The 21,782-nt window shown below is 43.1% G+C and overlaps 1 protein-coding gene across 1 annotated transcript; it reads right to left on the reverse strand.

The window, feature by feature from the left end:
- Positions 1 to 12,710: 12,710 nt before the first annotated feature.
- Positions 12,711 to 19,657, reverse strand: LMOD2 (leiomodin 2). Its single transcript, XM_022589608.2, has 2 exons — positions 19,377 to 19,657; positions 12,711 to 14,303 (listed from the first exon to the last, which is right to left on the reverse strand). Exons 1-2 carry the CDS (start codon positions 19,647 to 19,649, stop codon positions 12,936 to 12,938), a joined length of 1,641 nt encoding a protein of 546 aa, XP_022445316.2. The 5' UTR covers positions 19,650 to 19,657; the 3' UTR covers positions 12,711 to 12,935.
- Between the last annotated feature and the right edge of the window lie 2,125 nt (positions 19,658 to 21,782).

Below are 21,782 nucleotides of genomic sequence, written 5' to 3' on the forward strand. Positions count from 1 at the left end.
CCGTGTATACTGAGGGACCGCTGTATATTTTTCATATATGTTTCTTCATTTCCCAGCTAGCTAAATCTGAAACCAATCATCATTACGTTGGCTATTCCAATAGCCTGCGTGGGAGAAGATGGATAGGGGGAAACATTATGCATTTGAGTTCAGTTGTAATTCTGTAAAGCTTACTCCTCAAGTGGGATTTGGTGGTTGTTGGAAAAGGTAGGATACTTGTAGGAAAAAAATGTGGTGGTATTCTTTCCACTGCATGGCTGGTTAACACGTAGATGTAGCACTGTTTTCATATCTTGGTCTCAGTTCATGATACATGGTAAATTATAATTGCAGTAGTGACCCCGCATATGAACTGTCCGACATTATAATAAAACTTTGGAGCATCTTTCAACACATGAAAATCATTGCTGTGTCTATATGTTGATAAGATTTTCCACAAAACTGAGGATGGGGATGCGTGTTGTACAAACTGTTAACATTTTTGGAGAATCTTGCCCCCAAAACCTTCAAATACACAAGTTTCTTAAATATTAATAGGAACCGGTGAATCAAGCAAGAAGAAACAGAAACATAAGGAAATGTTCTCCTAGATGATGTTCCCAAGTTGTCACAAATTCCCAGACATCGTATTTTCAGAGCTACTAGGTGAATGCGCTTGAACGCAAGTGTTATCCTAATGCCCTATCCTAAACCAACCTATTTTAAATGATTATTGTTACTGTAAGTTGGAAGTAGGCTTCAAAATAAAACACATCTCTCATTCCATGTATTAATATATCTACATCAGGGTAATAGAGGAAATTCATGTGACCACGTAATTCTAAGACCCATTGAGAAATCAGGCTCCCCTCTCAACCCCGCCTGCCAGCTCCCTAGCAGGTCTTTGTAGTTTACTCAGTTACCTTCACACAATCAGGAATAGAAGGTATGCTCATGACTGATCATGAAAGAATGGCAAAAAGGCACACGGTGAAGAAGAAAGAAGGGCTGGAAAAAACTTGACACTAGATGTTGGAGATACACTTGTGTGGGTTCCTCTAGCAGGTCACTGGGGAGCCACTTGAAATTTTCTTTGTGTTAGTGTGTATGAACAGGAACATTTATGTATTTTGATGTATAGAAAATGTATTTATGGAACCATCCTGGCCTGTGGAAATTACTAACTTGCCCAGGTATAAGTAGGAGGAATTAGTGCACTGTTTCTCAGCTGACTCCATTTAGATAGAGAAATAGCATTTTAGCCATAGGTCATGATTCTTAGGGAGTTCACAGGACTGCATTCAGCATCTAATGAGAAAATGTGGGGAAGACAGAAAAAGATAGGGAAAAGACTTCTATTGGTAAGCATTATGCACAAGATTGGCAATGAGCTTAGTGATGAAAACTTAGGCTAGTTTAAAGATTTGGTGACTCCAGACCGTTTTATGTAGGAGTGTTAACATCAAATTGCCATAAGATTTATCTCTAAATATGGCAAGAGTTTGAATCACTGATGTAATATAGGAAATACATCTCAAGCTTTGTCAACGCTATGTCAGCAGCTCTCCATGGCTGTTTGTTCTCTTATAATTGGGAAAAATGACCAACCGTTAGACATGGACAAATCTCGATACCCTACACACTATTCAGTGAAATGCAGGCCCAGGCAACATTTAGACTGTCATCTATTTCTTCTGGAATAACTGGCCTGAATAAATGTGCGCCTTGACGACGGTATTAATTGACTCGAGATCTGTTCTAGCAAGTCTGAAGGAACAAAAATAATGCCATGTTAAGTTCAAAATACAGAAAACTTTTCCCCAAGTTGTTTGGTTTCCATACGTGAATTCCCAATGGCATTTTTTTTCACAGCATCTCCCCCAGAGATAGAAATTACTACACAATGTTGAATAGGGAACTGGAAGCAACAACAGGTTTCAGAAAATTATGGGGGGCTGCTTCCCAGTCTTCAGTTACTGCTTCTCTTGAAAGCATTGTCCCCTTAAATCGTCCTCCAGCTCTACTCTTTCTCTATTAAAGCAATAACCTCCATTCTGCTTACCTCTCCTAGAAATTATCCAATACAATGTTTTTCGTTGTTGTTTTATGGTTCCTGTCATCCCTCCTACATCTCTCCCCCATGACAGAAGTTAACAGTAATTGTCTGGTAACCAAGAGAGCAAAGGGGTATAAAATGCACAGAAGAGGATTTGGTTTCGCATGTGTGGGTTCTTGAGACTTGTGAGTTGATGCTGGGATTTGGGGAGCACAGTGAAAATTCAATGGATTTCTTGTATAAGAAATGTCAAGAACACCTTCAAATAGGGACTTCCCTGGCTGTCCAGTGGTTAAGACTCCATGCTTTCGCTGCAGGGGACGCAGAACTAGGATCCTGCAGGTTGCACGGCGCAGCCAAAAAGGAAAAAAAAAAAAAGAAAGAACACCTCCAGGTATTGGTTCTGCTTTGTACAGGGAGTACATTCCCTGCCCATACAAGTGTTTTTCTGATAAACACCTGCGCACTTAGTGTGCAATTCCCAGTGTAGACTGCTCTCTAACTTCCACAGGGAGGCATCCCCTGGCCCTGTCTCCTTTCTGCAGGGGATACTGTAATGTGAGCAATCAGCTAGTTCAGACCAAGCCACTTTTTGATGATAATGATGATGCCATTTAAAGGGGCTTCCAGAAGCCCCCTGGCTGTGCTTGTTCCACTCCCGGACCTTTCATAACTGAGATGTTTTTCCTTTGAGAAAAGTCATGTTTAAAAGGACCCATCATAATACTAACCACTATTTATTGGACCACTTATTAAGTGTTGGGCATTACATGAAATGTTTTACATGAGGAGGTTATTATCCCAATTTTTCAGCCAAGGCAAATGAAACAAACAATTTGCACCAAGTTAAATAGTAAATGGCAGAGCTGAGCATCAGACTTAGGTCTGTCTTAATACAAAGGATGTACCGTCGACCACTATAGTTCCCGGCCTCTCAGGTGCATCAAGACACCAGCAATGATCTGGATAAAAAATATTACTCCAATATCTTTACTTCAAATGTAGAAGGCTTGGGATTGTTCTGCTTTTGCACATGTAAAGACCCAAAGGGAAATGCTGTCATTCTGTTTTCCAAAAGAAAAAAAGCAGGAAGGAAAATATGTTAAAATCATGCAGCCGAACCAACAGCCACTAAAGCAAAAGCCAAGGCCAGTTTTGAGATTGGTACAGCCTCAGATGGTTGGAGTACTCAGTAAATAGAATCTTTCGTAATTGTTTTGTTTGCTCATCCCCAATCCCCATTCCTCCTTCCATCACCATTAAAATTTTTTTTCCATTTAAATATTATTAGATTAGGTAACTGGCATGTTTGAGTAATCCCAAATGCTTAATAAATGATTACACAAGAATTTATTTGGAATTACCTCAGAATCTTCTCTCTGAATTTCAAGTAATCTCTGTCAGTGTGTCTCTTTCCTTAAGCATTTTTCATTGATTTCATATTTTTCATCACCCCAATGGTGACTTTTAACTTGTGAATATCATGTGTGGAGAAGAAGCTGGATTTGTTTTGCCTTTTTTTTTTTTTTTTTTGCTTCTGTTAAAAATAATTTGCATTTCTTTAAAAACAAATTTATTAATGACAGCTTCTGGGGTAAAAGCATAGTTACCATCCCAACAAGTTCTGACAGATCAAGACTCTTGTTAACCTTCTTATGAGTGTCACGGAGAAGAATCACCAAAACTTCCTGGCAGCATTTTTTTTTTTTTTTTTTGCGGTACACGGGCCTCTCACTGTTGTGGCCTCTCCCGTTGCGGAGCACAGGCTCCGAACGCGCAGGCTCAGCGACCATGTCTCACGGGCCCAGCCGCTCCGCGGCATGTGGGATCTTCCCGGACCAGGGCACGAACCCGTGTCCCCTGCATCGGCAGGTGGACTCTCAACCACTGCGCCACCAGGGAAGCCCCCTGGCAGCATTTAGAGAAAAATAACTGAGCACATTGGTGAGTATGATCTTGCTCTTTCTGACTGTGATATTTTCAGCTTTCTGCTGGCCTCCTGCATAGTCTGCAACTATGAGGCAACAGCTGAGGGCAAATTTCAAATTGTGACTTGAGACTGACTTTAGATCATTTGTTTTAGTGTTTATGTAATGATTATTACTCAGATGGATCAGCTGAGATTTCATTCAGGAAGACAGAGAATTTAGCTGTGGGTACGAGTGACAACAGTATTTTGATCAGAGGAGATGGCTAGACTTCAAATACATGCTTACTTTTTAAAACTTCTAAATCTGTAACCCCACAAAAGTTGTGTTGCTAAGAACCTGCTGAACTTGTCATAAAGACTAGATGGCTAATTACACAAAGTTCCAATATGGAACAAGTGATTAGTCATCTGAAAATTAGTGCAAAATAAGCCAATGTACAAATAGATAGTATATCAGAGTAAAGACTTCTGCTTCGGCGTGCAAATGTGTCTAATGAATTCAAGGGTTAGGGGTTTAAGGATTATACTCATTTGACCTCAGGATGTAGAGAACAGGACTTCCACCCACCAGTTGTCAGTCCTCAGCTTACCTGAACACTCTCCCGACTGTAGCTTGCGCAGCCGCTCGTGACTACGTACTGACCATGGCCCCAGATCACACGGGAGAAGGAGTGGAGTGAGGCTTTGAGAGAGGAGGGCCAGCAAGAGTGGATGCAGATATTCTTAGAACTCTGGCCCTGCAATGCACACAGAGGGAGTGCCTACCACTGGCTGCTCCCTAGTGATGCACTCCTTGGAGCCCCTTAGCCTCCACATGTAGGTCCTGCCCTGTCACAGACCCTGGGGTCAATCTCGCCTCTAAACTTGGTTTCTTAACCATGATCGTTTTTGGTCCCGCATCACCCTTTGGCCACCCTGGGAGGGATGGCGAGAAGATACTGTCATTTGTCTCTTCATTGTTGCTGAGCAGCTAATCATCTCCATCTATTCAGATATATGCACTGAGTGCTTGCTGATAAAGTCCCGGATCTCCAGGATATAGAATCCAGTAGGATAGTAGGAAGATTAAGACATCTACACAGGTATTATATAATGCAAGCTAAAATGTATTGCGAGATAGTGGAATACAGAATATAACAGGAGCAGGTGTTGGAGGAAAAAGATGAGTTCAGCCTTAAATACGTTGTGTCTGAGGTGCCTGTTCTTTTGAACGTATGGGTTTAGAATCACGAGGGTGGTATTTGTGCTGGAAGTAAGGATTTGGGCATCACGTGGTATGAGAGGAATTTAAAGATAGGAGTTTGGTTGAGGTCACCAGGGAGAGTGTGGAAGAGAATAGAGTCTCCTTTGAAAGGCGCCCTGTTCCCCATCTCCTTGGTTCAATCGGCTACTCATCTTTCAAGGTCTCTTGAAGAATGAGTAGGTGCTCCCCCTGAGGTAAAGGGTGGGAGGGGAATTCCAGGCAGGCAGGATGGTATGTGAAAGGTGTGTGTCAAGAGGCAGCATCACTGCTTCAGTGAACTGCACGATGCTAGTATGGCTTAAGCAGAGGGCACATGAGGACAGATGAGGCCGAAAGATCAGCAGGGCCATGTTTGCCAGGCCAAGGGATTTGAAGTTTATTCTGCAGAATATGGGTTACCATGGAAGAATTTCAAGCAGGTGACTGATGTCAACAGAATTGCATCTTGGAAAAATCTCGCTCTAGCATGTGGAGGATCAATGTGGGGTGAGGGAGAATGGAGACAGGGAAACCAGTTAGGAAGCAACTGGTTAGGAACCAGTTAGGAAGAAGCCAGTTCAGAAGCAACAGTCGGCATAACAGATTGTGAGTGACCCACCAAAGGTTTTTGTGGTGATCAATGAGAGGATATGCCATTTTCAAGGGGAGAAATTCTATTCACAGCCATAACCTTAGGGAGGCTCCTGTTAAATAAAAGCATCTTTTGATCTGCACCACTCTGACCAGTTTGGTTATGCAAAGGTAAACTGGAGCTGCCCTTCACCAGGGGTTGGAGAGAGTTGAATTTGCTGTGCAAAACAAAATGAAGAGAATCTGGAATTCCCAGGAGTCGTTTAGGAGGATAGTAATGAGGGTGAATCATGAGAGAAGAGGAAAGTGTAATAAACTAACAAGAAAATACAGGCTATTATGTGGGATAAAATAGCCAGTGGGGGGAAAAAACCTCTGATGGGGAATTAGCCCCTCTGTTATTGTTATAACATCTCATGTTTGATATCAAGTCATTTGTGTTGCTGTAATGTCAACCTTACCTTTATTTCCCAAATTTTCATGTAATGTTGAACCTGTGGAAACCAAGAAAGAGGGCTGATTGCCACAGGTCCATTTCCATGTGGTTTGAAATAGGGCCATTAAACCATAGGTTTGCTAGATGCATGCTTGGTGCGTGGAGCCAGAGACAACGATGGGCAGATAAACCTCCGGCCCCCAGCCCCTTCATCCCAGAAATTCTCAGAAATCTTGCGGAAGACTTTGGACTGTCACAGAGGTGGACTGAGGTTTCCAGTTAACTTTATCTAGACTGTATATATACATGTATGTGCACATATATGTCCTTTCTATTTGACATGAGGAAAAGTATGTATATAATATATAAATGTATTTACAGAGAAATATATATAACATTTTTTTCTCACATAAAGTAAAAATGATAATGTATGTATATATTTGTGTATGTGAAAATATAATATAATATAATGTAATGACATGCCAGGAAGATGTGCCTTTTTGATTTTGAGATTTGTGGACCGGCTGACTCTGCAAGAGAGCAGCACACCCATTATTTGAGGTATCGCGCTACATTCTTCACTGCAGTGGTAGAGTCGCCCCACTCTACCCCTACAGTCTAGTTTCCATCTCCACAGCCCCCAAGGACTTGCTCCCACCAAGATCACCGGCTCAAGTAAAGCCTGTCAAGCTGCAGAGCTCACTGAGGCATCTCATGCTGCCGACTGGCCCTTCCTTAGCGCAACTCTCTGCTTTGCCCGAGAGTTGTCTGGTTTCTCTCTGGACATACTCAGCCTCTGCCCTTCTCCACGGTCTCCCTGAGTGACCTCGTCCAAATCCCCATCTTTAAATGCTACTCATATACAACCCCCAAATCCTCACTTCCAGCCCGAATCCCACCCCATGATTCTAGACCCCTACTTTCAAATGGACAGGCACCTCAGACACGATACTATTCAAAACTGAGCTCACCTTCTTCCTCCAAGCCTGCTCCTGCTGTGTGCCATTGTCCCGTTTTGTGGCACCACTACCCACCCAGGTGGCCCAGCCAGGATCGGATCCACCTAGACTTCTCTCTTTTGTTGCCTCCTGCCCCCTACGTCTAACCAGGAACTAAATTCTGTGGAGCGTGCGCTTTCTCAGTCTCTGCTCTGTCTGTTCTGACCTCTTCATACCTACACAGCAGTCAGTTCGTCTGCATCGCTTTGTTTCTAGATCATTGCAATGGTCTCCTAACTGGTGTTCCTGTCGCCAGCCTGGGCCTCACTGAGCCCATCCTTCTCTCGGTTACGCAAGCCATATTTTTGTAAAGCTGTATAAACATCATGTCACTCCTCCTCTTGAAATCCTCTGTGCTCTCCATGACTCTCATAATGAATCCACATTCCTTAGCCCACACTGAGTTGTTCAGGACGGACTTTTGTGACTCTCAGCCCCTCCCAGGCTTTTTATTCAGACATAGAAAGTTGAATGGACTTTTTGAAGTGCGTCTTACCAACGCATGCCTATGTGGTTCAGATAGGCGTATAATTTGACTGAGAGGAAACTGGTAAACATGACAATTTGGTTGAAACCTAATTTCCAGTTTTGGTATACCACAATGATGAGGTACTCGCAACTCTTGTCTAACTGGGAGATGGCTTCTTAGCTGTGATTTGTCAGTCAATCCTTTCTTCTAAGGGCTTTTTGGAAAAGTTAAAAGTTAGAATAACTCAAAAAGATAAGTTGGAACAAACTAAATTCCAACACCAGCGGTCTAATCAGAATAAGCTGAATATTCAAGCTATTGAAATTGCTTAAATAAAATATGCTAGGCTACGTAATGGCATGTGTGTTATTTTCCCCTTTTTGTAGAAAAAAAGTTATATGTGTGTTTAAGTATGCATTAAGAAGGATCTAAAAGGATATACACTAAAAGGTTATCAGTAGTTCTGTGTGGGTGAGATTTTGGGGATTCTTTATGTTTTTTGCCTTATCTATATATTCTAGTTTTTCTTAATGATCACATACTATTTTTGTAAAAAGAAAAGACCATACTGAAACTACATACTAGTACTATTCTTAATCCACCAAAATTATCAATACCAGAAAAAAAAAAACTAAAATATCAAACCTGCCAAATTCTTGTTTTTATAGAATTACATTAACCCTATGATTTTCTACCATTTTCTATAATACCCTGTTTTCTCAAACTTAAATGTCTCTCTTCATTCATCACCCCTACCATTTGATTCCTTTTTTAGCCTGGCATCTTCTCTATTCTTTAAAAATCCAAAACAAGTGTCACCTTCCCTGAGAAGCTTCTCTTGACCCCTTATCTGCTTTCGGTCAAGGGTCTGTGGTAAACTGTGGCTCACAAGTCAGATGCATTCAACATTTGTTTTTGTCCAGTCTGCAGACTAAGGAGAGTTTTAACATGTTTTAATGGCTGAAAAAAAATCAAAGAAGAAAATTAACAACACATGAAAATTATATAGAATTTAAATTTTAGTGTCCATAAATAAAGTTGTATTAGAACACCAACACACTCATTCACTTACGTATTGTCTATGGCTGTTTTCACCCTACAACGGCAGACCTGAATAGCTGTGACAAACACCAAATGGCCCACAAAGTCTAAAATATTTAAATATTTTATATGCTATTTTAAATATCTCTGGCTCTTTACAGAAAAAGTATGCTAAGCCCAGCTTGAGGTAATTAAGCTGCCGCAGTGCTCATATAGGACCCTACACCAGCCTCTAGCTCAGTTCTTACTGCGTATTCTGGAAGGAATGAGGATCCTCACTGCTTGGCATTGGAGGACACTTTCTAATTCAACTTGGTCTCGCCAGCATCGAGGAGAGTGCCGCATCCACGGGAGGCACCTGATACACAGACGCACGATGCGTGAAAGAATGGTGTCAGCTCCCTCTCCTAGACTGTAAGTGACACGAGGACAGGCGTCTTATCTCCTTCATTCACTGTGTATCCTCAGTATCCAGAAGTATCTGGAACACGGCAGGCACTCAGAAAATAGTTGTGGAAGTTGGGTGCGTCCGTATTGGTACCATATTTCTGAGTTTTGTAATTCTTACCTCAGTTCTTTGTCTTTTACATCCGCTATTTGATGACTGATGGAGACAAACCCCCACCTTCCAAACCTCAGAGAAACAAAGAAAAGACAGTGTGAACTTGTCTGGAAATGAAGTAGTTAAGAGGTCTTTTCAAGAATGTATCGATTTACCCCAGTCTTCCATGCCTCTCAATACTGGCCACTGCAGTCTGTTATGACCTCTTCCCTCTCACTCACTTGGAGCAACTACATCAGGGCAGGGATTAAATCACTGAGTTATTGAATACCTCTGGCAGCAGGGCTCAAGAAGCAGGGTGAGACTCGGCATCCTGGCCCTGTTTCAATCAGGATGAGGCGTACTTTAAGAGATTAATGTGCAGATATAAATCATGGTCTAAACGCTTCATCTGGTCTTGGACAGCCTCTCTCCCAGTGAGCTGAACGCTCTTTAGAGACGATGAACTAACTGGCCTTCATACCAGCTCTGTGAGTTTGCAAGAAGGATGAACTAAGGATCCCTGTTCTGTGCTGAGGAGTCATGACACCTTGCCTGTTTACAGTGCTGTATTCTGAAATCACATTCGAGAAATGCTTTTCCTGAATGAAAAACGTGCCCACTTAGTGCCTGACCATATCATACTTGTCTTATTAGAGGCTTTATCATATTTTGTTTTGTGGGTTGACTGTAAGGATATCTTTATTTACATTTTGTGAAGTGCCTCGTAAGTGCACGCTGCTCTCTCCCGAAGCCCAAAAATTTCCAGCAAAGCAGTCTTTTAAAATGTGAAGGAGATGGGCTTCCCTGGTGGCGCAGTGGTTGAGAGCCCGCCTGCCGATGCAGGGGACACCGGTTCGCGCCCCGGTCTGGGAAGATCCCACATGCCGCGGAGCGGCTGGGCCCGTGAGCCATGGCCGCTGAGCCTGCGCGTCTGGAGCCTGTGCTCCGCAACGGGAGAGGCCGCAATGGTGAGAGGCCCGCGTACGGCAAAAAAAAAAAAAAAAAATGTGAAGGAGAGAATGTTTGTCCCCCAATCACTCACTTCTGGTGAGGGCCTGGCAGGTTTCCACAGCCCTAGCGGCTCCCGGCAGCCCAGGAGCTCGCCTCCCCCTCCCGGTTCTGCACGCCCTCTTTTTCTGGGATTCATACATGGTTTTATCAAAGGACCCTTTTATCAGCAACCCTTTGCCCCTCTGCCTCATCATGATGGAGCTGAAAGCTGTTGGCATTCAGAAGAGCCCCGTCCTCATGCACACACAAAGGTCAGGGGAAAGGAAGGTCAGTCTTGGCTTTCTGTCCTAAATTCACTACACACACACACACACACACACACACACCATACACACCCATGCACACCTTTTAAAAACCTACCTTTTAGCTTTTATTTCTTTGTGCAACAATAAGGAACATGATTGCAAACACTAGTGGAAAGGGGTAAAGTAGTGAAGTCACTACTAAGGGAAACTGAAATCCCCACTGTTATTCTAAGAACAGGGAGCCTTCGTGGGGTGGGGCGTTTGAGCCCCGATGCAAGCAGAGACGGGCATCGATGCAGAAGGAGCACGGGTTTCTGAAACACCCAGGCTCCCAGGCAACCCCAGCCCCCCTGAGCCTGGGTTTCCTCATGGACTAACTGGGGAGAGCACCTTTTAATGTTGCTGTGAAAACTACACAACTTAGTTCTGAAAATGTCAGTCACTCCCTACACAAAGTCAGGAAACAGTTATTCAACGGGTGGCCCAGGGAGCTCGCCAGGACCACTGACATACTCTGTAGGACACAAGGGAAACATTGCTAATCATAGATAATACAAAGGACTTCAGAGGAGATTTATAGCTTTCATAAATTGGAGAGGAACACTAGGGTGGAATGAAGGGAATCTCTGATAGGTCTTTCTCTTATCTGAATTCAGATCTTTCTTGAGTGAGAAGGCGGTGGGGTAGAATGATTGCAGATACATGTACCCTTGTCCCTGGATGTGTGTGGTGGACTCTGACATCATCACTATGTATTCAGAGCACAAAAAAGCTGAGACTCATTAAACTAAAGCTCATCCAGGGAGAGCTTAAAGGAGACTTGAACGGTGAACCTTTAGCATCAGCCTCAAGATAGCTCTGAATTCAGGGGAGCCCCTATCTTCCAGACGTTCCCTTAGCACTTAGTTCCTCTCTACCAAGAGATTTCTTTTTTTTTTTTCTTTTTTTTTTTTTTTTTTTTAGGTACGCGGGCCTCTCACTGTTGTGGCCTCTCCCGTTGCGGAGCACAGGCTCCGGACGCGCAGGCTCAGCGGCCATGGCTCACGGGCCCAGTCGCTCTGCGGCATGTGGGATCTTCCCGGACCGGGGCACGAACCCATGTCCCCTGCATCAGCAGGCGGACTCTCAACCACTGTGCCAGCAGGGAAGCCCTACCAAGAGATTTCTAACTTTCAACTGTTTTTTTTTTTTTCTTCCAGAAATAGTTGGTTTTAATTATAAATGATTGAATGACTTCTGGGTACCTATCAGCCTTATGGAAATATGGGAGTGTCAGCTGCCATCCTGGGTCCAACATCCATGCATCTAAGATGATAATGGTCACTTTGGGGTCATTTCCCAAGCTGTTATCTCACTACCAAAAAGACTTTTAAGAAGGTTCTTGATTCCAGACCTTTAGAGAGAGCTCTGATCAGATTTTCTTAGACATGAGAAAACAAAGGCAAATGCTAAGGACCCAAACCTTTTGGGGGGGCTGAGAATGTAATATTTTTAATATTTAGCAAGGTTACAAACACACCTGACAGATGTGAATATCAATTTACAAAAAAAAATTAGTTTGTTTAAAAAAAAACGAAAAACTTCAATCCAAATTTATTGGGATTACAAAAATAACAGCACATTTCATTAACTCATTACAGCTCAGAATTACCAACACAGCCAGAGCATGTTTAAATAAACTGCTTCTTGCCAATACAAATCTCATGACATAAAAAAGAAGTTTATTTTCATATTTACAGAAGAAACATGGTGATAGTTTCTTCAAATTCTCTTTGGAATTAATGGGTGAGGCTACTTTTAAAGTCAGAGAACATTTCAAATTAAAGAAGGTATTTTAGAAACATCTCACAATGCATTTTATCTAATACCACTGAATAATTCTGCATCCTCTTCTAAAGATCGGGTTTTTATCGCAGAGCTTCTGGAACTTCCACCTACAAAAATAGGGGATTTTCTTTCAATAAAAGCAGTACAAATGATAAAGTGAAAAAAATATCTGTAGAGTATGTCTTTAGCAGTATTCTCCAGGAAGAACTCAGATATAGATTATTGCCCGTTGGTACTCAAATTTTATATCATAAAGTAGGTTTTAAATCACTTGCAACTCTGTGGTAAAATTTTTGACAAGTGATGAATCTGTTCTGGAATGTAGATGATAATGCCCTGATTTTCTTATTAAGGAAATCGGGATTTTTTTTAGATTGAAGTGTCTTAAGATGAGCCTGGCCCTTAAAAGACTGAGATGCCAAGAAGGTGGACCAGGCACATCTCTCAGATGGAAATGTGCTATCTGGTGACCTGCTTCTGAAGCTCCAAATTTGGTAGCCTGCTCTGGCATACTAAAACATTTAAAATATTGATTAAATATTTGAGAGGCGACTTTGGTACCCTTGCGCGGTGGAGGCCGGCTCCTTTACGAGGTCTGCGCCCCAGGGTCTGCCCTCGGGTTACTTACGCGCCTTAGCTGTCTCATGCTGCTGCCCCGAATAGCTTCCATGAGATTCTCATGAGCTGATCTCTGTGGGGTAGAAGGTCGGGAAGTGTCTTCCATTTTCTTCTCCTGCACGGACCTCAGGGAATTTCTAATTTCCTTTAGGCTACTGTTTGGCTGTTTCTTTGCCTTTTTGCCTTTTTTCTTTTTCTGTCCATTTTGTAAGGCCCGCTGGGCACTCTCCTGCTGTTTGATGACTTCTGCGATGTTCCGCGTGATGAGCTTCTCTGGGGGCGGAGGGGGTGGCGGTGGAGGAGGGGGGGGCGGCAGCCTTTGGGGAGGAAGAGGGGGCGGCGGAGGGGGCGGGGCCACCGGCGATGGAGGACGGCTCCTCACGCTTTGGACTTGCCTGGGGAGTTTGGGGGATGAGCGCGGAGAGTGCCTGGGGGATGCGTGAGGTGAAGAGCCGGGCGTCCCTCTTCGCCAGACTTTGGTCCTAAGGTTGGCTCCCCCATCGTACCCCTCCTGCTGCTTTTGCTCCTGCATCCGCTTCTGCCGCTGTTTATCCATGTTTCTGGTCAAGAGGCTGGTCATGCTCATTCTTGGTCCTGGGAGCTCGAAATGGTAACCCAGCCTCAGCAGCGTGGTGTTCTCCCTCAGCAGCTTGACGATCTCCATCTCCACCTGGCTGCCCATGATGTGCCTTTGGTTGTGGAAGCGCAGCTCGGTGAGCACGGTGTTGTGCTGCAGAGCCCTCATGATGGCCAGGATGCCCTTGCCCGTGATGAAGTTGGACTCGATGTTGACGCTGGTGATGTGGCGGTTGACTCGCAACATTTCCGCAATGGCGGTGGCCACGCTGTCGTCGGCGCGCGTGTTGGCCAGACTGAAGGTCTTCACCACCGTGTTGGCCTTGAGGGCCTCCGCGAAGCGGATGAGGGTCTGCGACGTGATGTTCTCGATATTGTTCAGATTGACTTCCGTGGTGTCAGGGTCGTTGTTTTTCATCTTTTCCAGAGCATCCTCGATCACCGTAGGGTTTCCACAGGGGTGGATGGCAGCCGGGGACTCTGTGTTCCTTCCGCTGTGGCCGTTGGTCAGGTGTATGTTTTCAATTTGGCTTTTAAATGTCTCTGGCCTCGAGTTGTCAGAATTGACACTACCGTAATGTACAGGTCCATTCATCCCTTTCTCATTTTCAATTGTTCTTTCCTCTCCTTCGCGGTCCTCTTCCTCCTCGTCCTCGTCCTCGTCCTCGTCCTCCTCTTCCGTATACACCTCTTCAGAAACCTCACTGTTACTTTCAGTAAAGATAAGCTCTTCCTCACTCTCCTCTTTGTCTTCTGCAACCTAAAGAGCATGGTATCCTCATTAAGTTTGTCATTTCTAAGCACATTTTTAAAATTTACGAAAGTAACACATGGTTTTGCAATACATACATGGATCAAATCATCATGTTGTCTGTCTAAAACTCATACAATGTGATATGTCAGTTACATCTCAATAAACTTTTTAAAAAGTAACACACAGCAAGTAATACGGAAGTATATAAGACAAAAAAGTTCATCTCCACCTTCTGAGCTCTCTAGTTTGGGTGACCAAGGTTAGTATTTCCTTGCATAGCCCAACAGCTTTTTCTACAAACGTTTCTTTTGTTTTCTGTAAAATAAATATGCAGAATTCAGTTTATTGAATAAAAGTTTGCTATCATCTTACCAGTTTGAACAGATATGTCGGAACTTCTGCTCTGGAAAGCCCTTGATAAAATTTTTATTCTCTTGACTACCTCTTCTGAACTACTTGACTCCTAGTCCATTACAGTTTAGCAAATTCAACTATCCCTTAGGGAATCACCCCTCCGTCCTTCCTTATTTCTCCATCCCAAACATACGAGTGACAACGAAAATATACAACAGGTGCATGGGTTCCCTTTCTTAATGTTCAAAAATTCTTCCCCCTATTTGCCTCCTATAGCCTATGTGACAGGAGCCCAGAGCCCTCTGCCCTGTCATGTCTCAGTGAAGACAGAGGCGGGGCATGTCCCTCTGGGGTAGAGCCTGGCACAGGGTCTCGGAGATCCCACAGCACCTGAAAGCTGAGGCTGTCTCTGTCCTTTCTCTGGGGAAAGAAGCCGAGGGGGCAGGGCTGCTTGTTCAGGGGAGCAGCAGGTCAAAACCCAGCTCTCTGCAGAAACTCAATCAGGTCACCGTTTTCAGCAAATCAGCTTGAAATCTCGCGTTATCACAGGGTTAAATGAGACAGGACTGCAGGAGACACGAGATGGGAAAGATAATCGCCCTTGGCACCAGCTAGATTCCAACCGTAATGTGGAACAGCAGAGGACAGTAGAAAATCTTGAAGCAAGCCACTGCCTCAGCCTGATGGTCTTAAATTAGTTACCAGGTGTCAATTCTGAGAGACTTTCAGCAAGCACAATTTCATTCCATCTTTGTCTTTCCTGTTTACAAGACTCTTTGTACTGAGAAGCTCAGGTGACCCCATCTCTCTTTTTCTTGCTACCTTTTCTGAAAAAATAAAAATCTCGAACTTGCTGACAGAGTCCGATTTTCTCTAATGCGATCTTTTTAGTCCGTTATTTTCTCTAAAGTCCTGAGATGCTTTCCTGTCCCCAAAGCCTTGATTCTTCCCTCCACACTGGAAATGTTTTTGACCCCAGGCCGAGGCATATGGAATGAGCTTTGGAAAACACTGTGCTGGTCTCCAGGTTTGCTTGCCCAGTTGCTATCACAAAATAGCCTCCAGTTATCCACTTGCTTGGAGTGGCAGGCACCACGTGATGGCCTGGGGAAGGGGTCAGCCGCTCCTCGGTTGCCTCCTCCAGTCTTAATTTTTTACTCACTTATTCAGGAGGAGGAGAGAGTGATACAGTGTATGTGTGTGTGTGTGTGTGTGTGTGTGTGTGTGTGTGTGTTGTAAGTATATGTTTTTAGCTGTTTCAGTATTTGGAAGAAAGGGACCTGTCACAAAATTCAAGGTATACTGCCTGTCATACCACCATTAAATTGTAACCTCTAGTTTTTAAAAGAACTTTAGGCTTTATCTGCAAGAGATGTTTTCCCCTTAAATGTATCTGGAGAGGTCATATGCGAAACTGTTATCCAGCAATGAGTTGTCCTGTAACATCTAAATGACATTTCTTCCAGAAATGTCTTTGACACCTCCTTAAATTATCCTTGTGACGTGTTCCCACAGTGTTGTACTTCCTCCAATAAAGTACCTATTTAATGATTTGTCATTTTTCTCAAAAGACTGCTTGTGGGGTAAGGAGAAGGATCATGTCTGTTTTGTTCACCTTGCACAGCGCTCAGCACGTAGTAGGGACTCAATAACATTTGTTAACGGAATGGCTCTAAATTGACATTGGTTTTAACAGCCGCTGAGAGTCGGGACAAGTCCTAGGAGAAAAGTACTGATGGGGCTGGGGTCGGGGGAAGGTGACCGACCGTCCTGGTTTGCCCAGGACTGAAAGGTATCCCAGGAAGCAGCATTTTTAGTTCTAAAATCTAGATAGTCCCAGACAATCTGAGATGGTTAGTCACCCTAGGTGGGGGACATCTAAGAGAAGAACAGCAGAGGGGAGAAAGGTGTCTAGAGGGGGAGGAAGGAGGATATAAAAACAATCATTTTCTACTTTCAAAATTATTCTGGCATTTGTAATGACTGCACTGTTCCAGATCACCTATCTGCCACTGCTCTGTAGTTAACCCAGATCCTTGCAGGAATATAGGGGTGGGAAGGTGGAGGGGGGGCATGAGGTGCTGGGGGGGGCGATGTTGGTACCCTTAGGGCATAAATTAGGCAAAAAGAAGAGGGTGTCTAACCATTTCTCCTCATTACCTCCCTGGAACCATTACACGAAAAAGGAGGCTTGGCTCCGTTCTGGTTCTGGTTCTATGCATAAAGAGCGGGTTGATCTTAGACAAATCACTAAACCTCTGTGGAGAGGAGTCTCAAAGAAACTGCAGTAGAGTTGAGTGGTTCTCAAACCAGTGTGTGTCATAACCACCCAGAGGGCTTGTGAGGCCACACAGTGCTGGGCCCCATTCCCAGAGTTGCTCATTCAGCAGGTCTGGGGGAGCCCTAGAATTAGTAGTTCTGAGAAGATCCCAGGTGATGCTGATATACCCACATTCTGAGAATCACTGTCTTTGTGCCAACAGAACTTGGTTTGAATTTCAGCTAGAAGCTGTTTATCTCAAATGAGTTTCTTCACCTCTCCTAGTCTCAGTTCTCATGTCCAGAAGGTAAGAATTCAGTGAAATAAAATGAATGTACTCATTGGCACCTATGCCTGAAGCCCGGCAGACACTCAAGCTAGGGGAGCTGCATCTTTGGGCCGGCATGGCCCCTTGGAGCTGTTTAATGCAGGATAAGTTTGTGTGAGTCCAGCTGGGCAGAGGCTGTCATTCCCTAGGGGTTGAACAGGATTTTCATAAGCGTTTACAGAACCAGGAGGAGCCTAATAATTGTCTCCTTCTCATGGTCCGTACTGGGCTGCTCTTCACTTACGCTGCCGTCCCCCTCCCCCTCCTACCCACCAGTCAGCTGCTTTGAGCCTTTTCCTGGAGTGGAAATGGATTGACACCCTCCACTGGCAAGCTTCTGCCCAGCACTCCTTGTGACTCCAGAGACAACTAGCCAGCAGGGAAAGGGTAGCGGGAGAAAAGTTAACTAGCTGAGAAAGGAATCAAAGTTCATCAACATAAAGCCTCTCTAATTGAGCTGATAAGCTATTGGCAGGGATCAGGGATCAGCAAAACCTTTGGCAGGAGCTAGTGGGTTTCATCAACAGCTGACAACAGGCTTTGCCCTTTGTTTTCCACTGATCTCAAGACATTATGCCATTAAAATGCCTTTGCTTGGTTATTGCTCCAATGGCTATCTGTCCTGGACATTATGAGGCAATTTTAATCTTTTTATTAAGGAACATCTTTAAGAACTGTTAGGAAAATGTCATACTTATATTTGATCAGATTTTGGACACACATTTCCACATCAGAAAAAGAAAAAAAAAGACCTCCGAAAATCATGGTTGTGGAGGAACTGACCAACCCAAATCCTGGCCCATCATGTGTATCCTTCCTTCTCACCACCACCCCACTCCTTCAGCCCCTCATTGCAGGCGGCCACCGTGGCCTTGGCAGCTCCTGGCCTGATCCCAGTGGCCCTTCCTGCGATGATTGACATGGACAAGACTCACACATATCTTGCTAAAAATGTGGCCAACACACCCTATCACCAAGATCATCTAACAGCGCCTAGATTAGTACCATGGAAGTCTCGCCATTGGCTTTGGGCCATTTTGATTTGAGATGATTCCAGTGGAGCACAGAGGTATTAAACTGTCGCTCCTGACCAGTGTTCTTCCACAAATTCAGGAATTTGATATTTTGACATTCTTATTGTCATTACTATAATATTTTCCCAGAGCCTAGTTTGTTGAACTTCCTTCTGTGAATGATTCATTTGGCAAATTCAAAGTAACTGTTTACAGGTCAGAGAACAAGAGCTTAATAAGTCCGACCTCTAATATAAGCACATTTCCTGGCCTTAGAATCACCATTATAAAATAGAACAGAATCTTAGAGATCATCTACGCAGGCATGCTTAACTTGGGTCCTTAGGTGGGTTTCAGAATGTGTGTCATCATTTTGAAATTCTATGTAAAATTTGTGTATGTTTACGCAAGCACACGTTCATTTTCTTTAGAAGGTCCATAAGTTATCAAAATCTCAAAAGGGTGTTTGATTCACAAAAGAAACACTGGATCCAATATCCTCCATCGACAGATGGGAAAGAGAACCCTGCAGAAGCGACTATCTGTTTAAGATCTTACAAGTTAGGCACAGAGCAGGGAGTAGAAATAAGGTCGCCTGACTCTCTGCCCCATTATGCTTCTCACCACCCCACACTTCCTGCTGTTGGAAAAAAAAGAATTATTTTTACTATAGTCACCATCACAGTCCAAGGAACCAGAGTACACCCTTTCGTCTTTATAGAAGAAAATAAATTTAGTTAACCACTATCTATATACACACACACATATCTATACACATATATAAATACATCTACATTTCTATTATGCTGCATCCCCAACTTATAACTCAAATTAGACTTACGTTTGACAAAATATTTAAACCCATGCTTTGCTTGTGAATTATTTTCTTCTTGAAGATCCCATCCTTGTCAATCATGGGACCCCAACTAAGAATTTTACATATAATCCATTGGGTGGCCATAAAAGTTAGATGACTATTTCAGCCTGAGAAGATTTTCAATAGCAGCTACAAGTGGGTTATAAGAAAAGAAAAGTGAGGAGGGCTGAAAAGTTAGAAAAAACAGCTTCCTGGGTTCGGGGTAGGGCTGTGGGAGCAGCTAAAGAAAAAAAATCCAAGAGCCTACCTTTCCACACTCCCCCAGCCTCTCCTGCTCCAAGAGTTTCTGGGACTCCTTTTCCCAGTAGGCCATCAGTGCCTCTCTGCTGAATGTCCCTGTGGGTGTTTTCTCGGTCAGGCTCTTTTGCCTCATCCCCACGGGAAGGCTGCGATCAGGTTCAATATCTTCCAGCTCCCTCTCTAGCTCCTTCAACTCCTCGGCTGACAGGGAAGCCAGGAGTTCATCCTCATCGATGGATTCGTATTTGCTAAGTCCTCTCCTGTAGCCGAAGGTAGACATGGTCCCTGCTCTGTCAGACCCACAAGGAGCTCAGAGCACGAGGCATTTAAGGCAGCCAGCAGCAGGCAGGGGAAACAAGTGGGTAGGCTGGTTAGCAACTGGTTCCGGGAGTGCCTGCGATAGCCTTTTAAGAGTGGTGGTACAGGCTGTGACAATGCAGAGAGGGGTGAAGACATAGGCTGTTTTAAGCATCAGACGTCAGCTAGACATTTGAACACAAAGAATGTCACATCGGTGGTGGATGGAGGTCTCGGAACCAGTGGGGATTATTCACGTACTGGCCAGGGACATATTTAGCTGAGCCTGATAGCTCATGAGGACAGGCAGACAGTGCTTCAGATAGGGAGTAGCCCAGTTCTTGCTTTGTATTCAGACAACAAGGGGGTAACATTTATTTTGAAAATGCCTCGCTACCACCACCACTGTCATAAAAAGATTCTTTCCTTATAATCTCCCAGGATAAGAAAGGACTGCACATCCCTCTGGTTATTCTGGTTCTCCTAAAAACATATTGTGGGTGGCGTTGATGGGAACAGAAGGCTATAATAATATAGCACTTTCCTATTTACCTTGCATTTTGCAGTTTGCAAAGCACTTGAATGTAATTTTCCTGATCATAAGTCCTGTGAGATGACTTACATTATCCTCCTTTACAGATTTTGGCAACTGAGCCTCTGAGAAATTAAGTGAAGAAGTCGGACAGCTAGAAGGGGAGATGTAGCTCTCTCCTCTGCACAAAATGGCTTCCTTCTTCTCACCCCTGAATATTAGTAAACAACTAGATTTGCAACTAAAACTCCAAAAAGACAAATAATAATACTGGGTGTGATTTATTAAGGACTGACACCGTGCCAGCCTAGTGCTAAGCATTTTATACATTTTATCTCATTTAATCCCACAGTCCTGGAAGGTGTACACTATTACCCATATTTTACTAGTACAGATTCAGAGAGGTTAAGTAACTAGCCCATGACCACAGAGCTAAGAAGTGGTGGAGCTAGAAATTTGCAACTAGATTTGCATCTGGGTTGAAAAATGAAGAGATGCTAATTTGAAATTATATATGTGCCCATATTCTTATGAATGTGATGAAATATATACATAGTTTACAGGGCTTCATAAATATATCATTTTAGCATAGAGATATATAAACATCGGTTAAAATGTATATGCACAGAAATATACATTTATCAACACAAGTATAATTATGTTATTTTGTTTATGCATTCAGCAGTCGGTGAATATTTGGGTTGTTTCCAGGTTTGGGTAGTTATAAATAATGTTGCTATGAACACCTAATGTGAAAGTCTTTGTGTAGCCATGTGTTTTCATTTCTCTTGGGTAGGTATGCAGTAGTGGAGCTGCTGAGTTATACGGTAAATTTACGTTTAACTTTTCATGAAACTAATTATTTTCCAAAACCGCTGCACCAATTTACTTTCCCACCAGCAATGACGAAAGTTCCAGTTTCTCCACATTCTAATTTGTCATTGCTCTTCTTTCTGATTATAGCTATTTTAGTGCCTGTGAAATGGTAGCTCATTATAGTTTTAAATTTCTTTCCTCAAATAACTAATGGCACTGAGCACCATTTCATGTGTTTATTGGTCATCTTATATCTACTTTGGTAAAATATTCATTCAAATCTTATGCTCAGTTTTAAATTGGGTTATCTTCTTATTACTGAGTTATAAGAGTTCTTTGTATATTCTGTACTTTATCACATATATGATTTGCAGATTTTGTCTCCCATTCTGTGAATTGTCTGTTGGTGTCTTTTGAAAAGCAAATGTTTTTAATTTTGAGGAAGTCTAGTTTCTCAATTTCTTCTTCTATTGCTTGAGCTTTTGGTATTATAACTAAGGAATCTTTTCCTAACACAAGGTCTGAGAGACTTACTCTTATGTTTTCTTCTAAGTTTTATAGTTTTTGATTTTTATATTTAAGTCTATTACTCATTTTGACTTAATATTTGCATATGTGTAAGGTGATGGTCTAAATTCATCTTTGTGTATACAGATGTCCAATTGTCTTCGTTTTTTTTTTTTTGTTTTTTGAGGACTAGGCCTTCTCCTATTGAATTGCACTGGTGCCTTTGTGGAAAATTAATTGGCCACAAACGTAAGGGTTTAT

Source organism: Delphinapterus leucas, chromosome 9 (genome assembly GCF_059928025.1).
Source record: "Delphinapterus leucas isolate spDelLeu-1000000601 "Yukka" chromosome 9, BTC_Dleu_Yukka2, whole genome shotgun sequence".
NCBI lineage: Eukaryota > Metazoa > Chordata > Mammalia > Artiodactyla > Monodontidae > Delphinapterus > Delphinapterus leucas.

Bases quoted from the DNA above. Each gene is read 5' to 3' on its own strand.
- LMOD2 (XM_022589608.2), bottom strand. From the start codon at position 19,649: ATGTCTACCTTCGGCTACAGGAGAGGACTTAGCAAATACGAATCCATC. The intron at 14,304-19,376 runs GTAGGCTCTTGG...CATGCTCTTTAG, and splicing joins GGCTGGGGGAGTGTGGAAAG to GTTGCAGAAGACAAAGAGGA.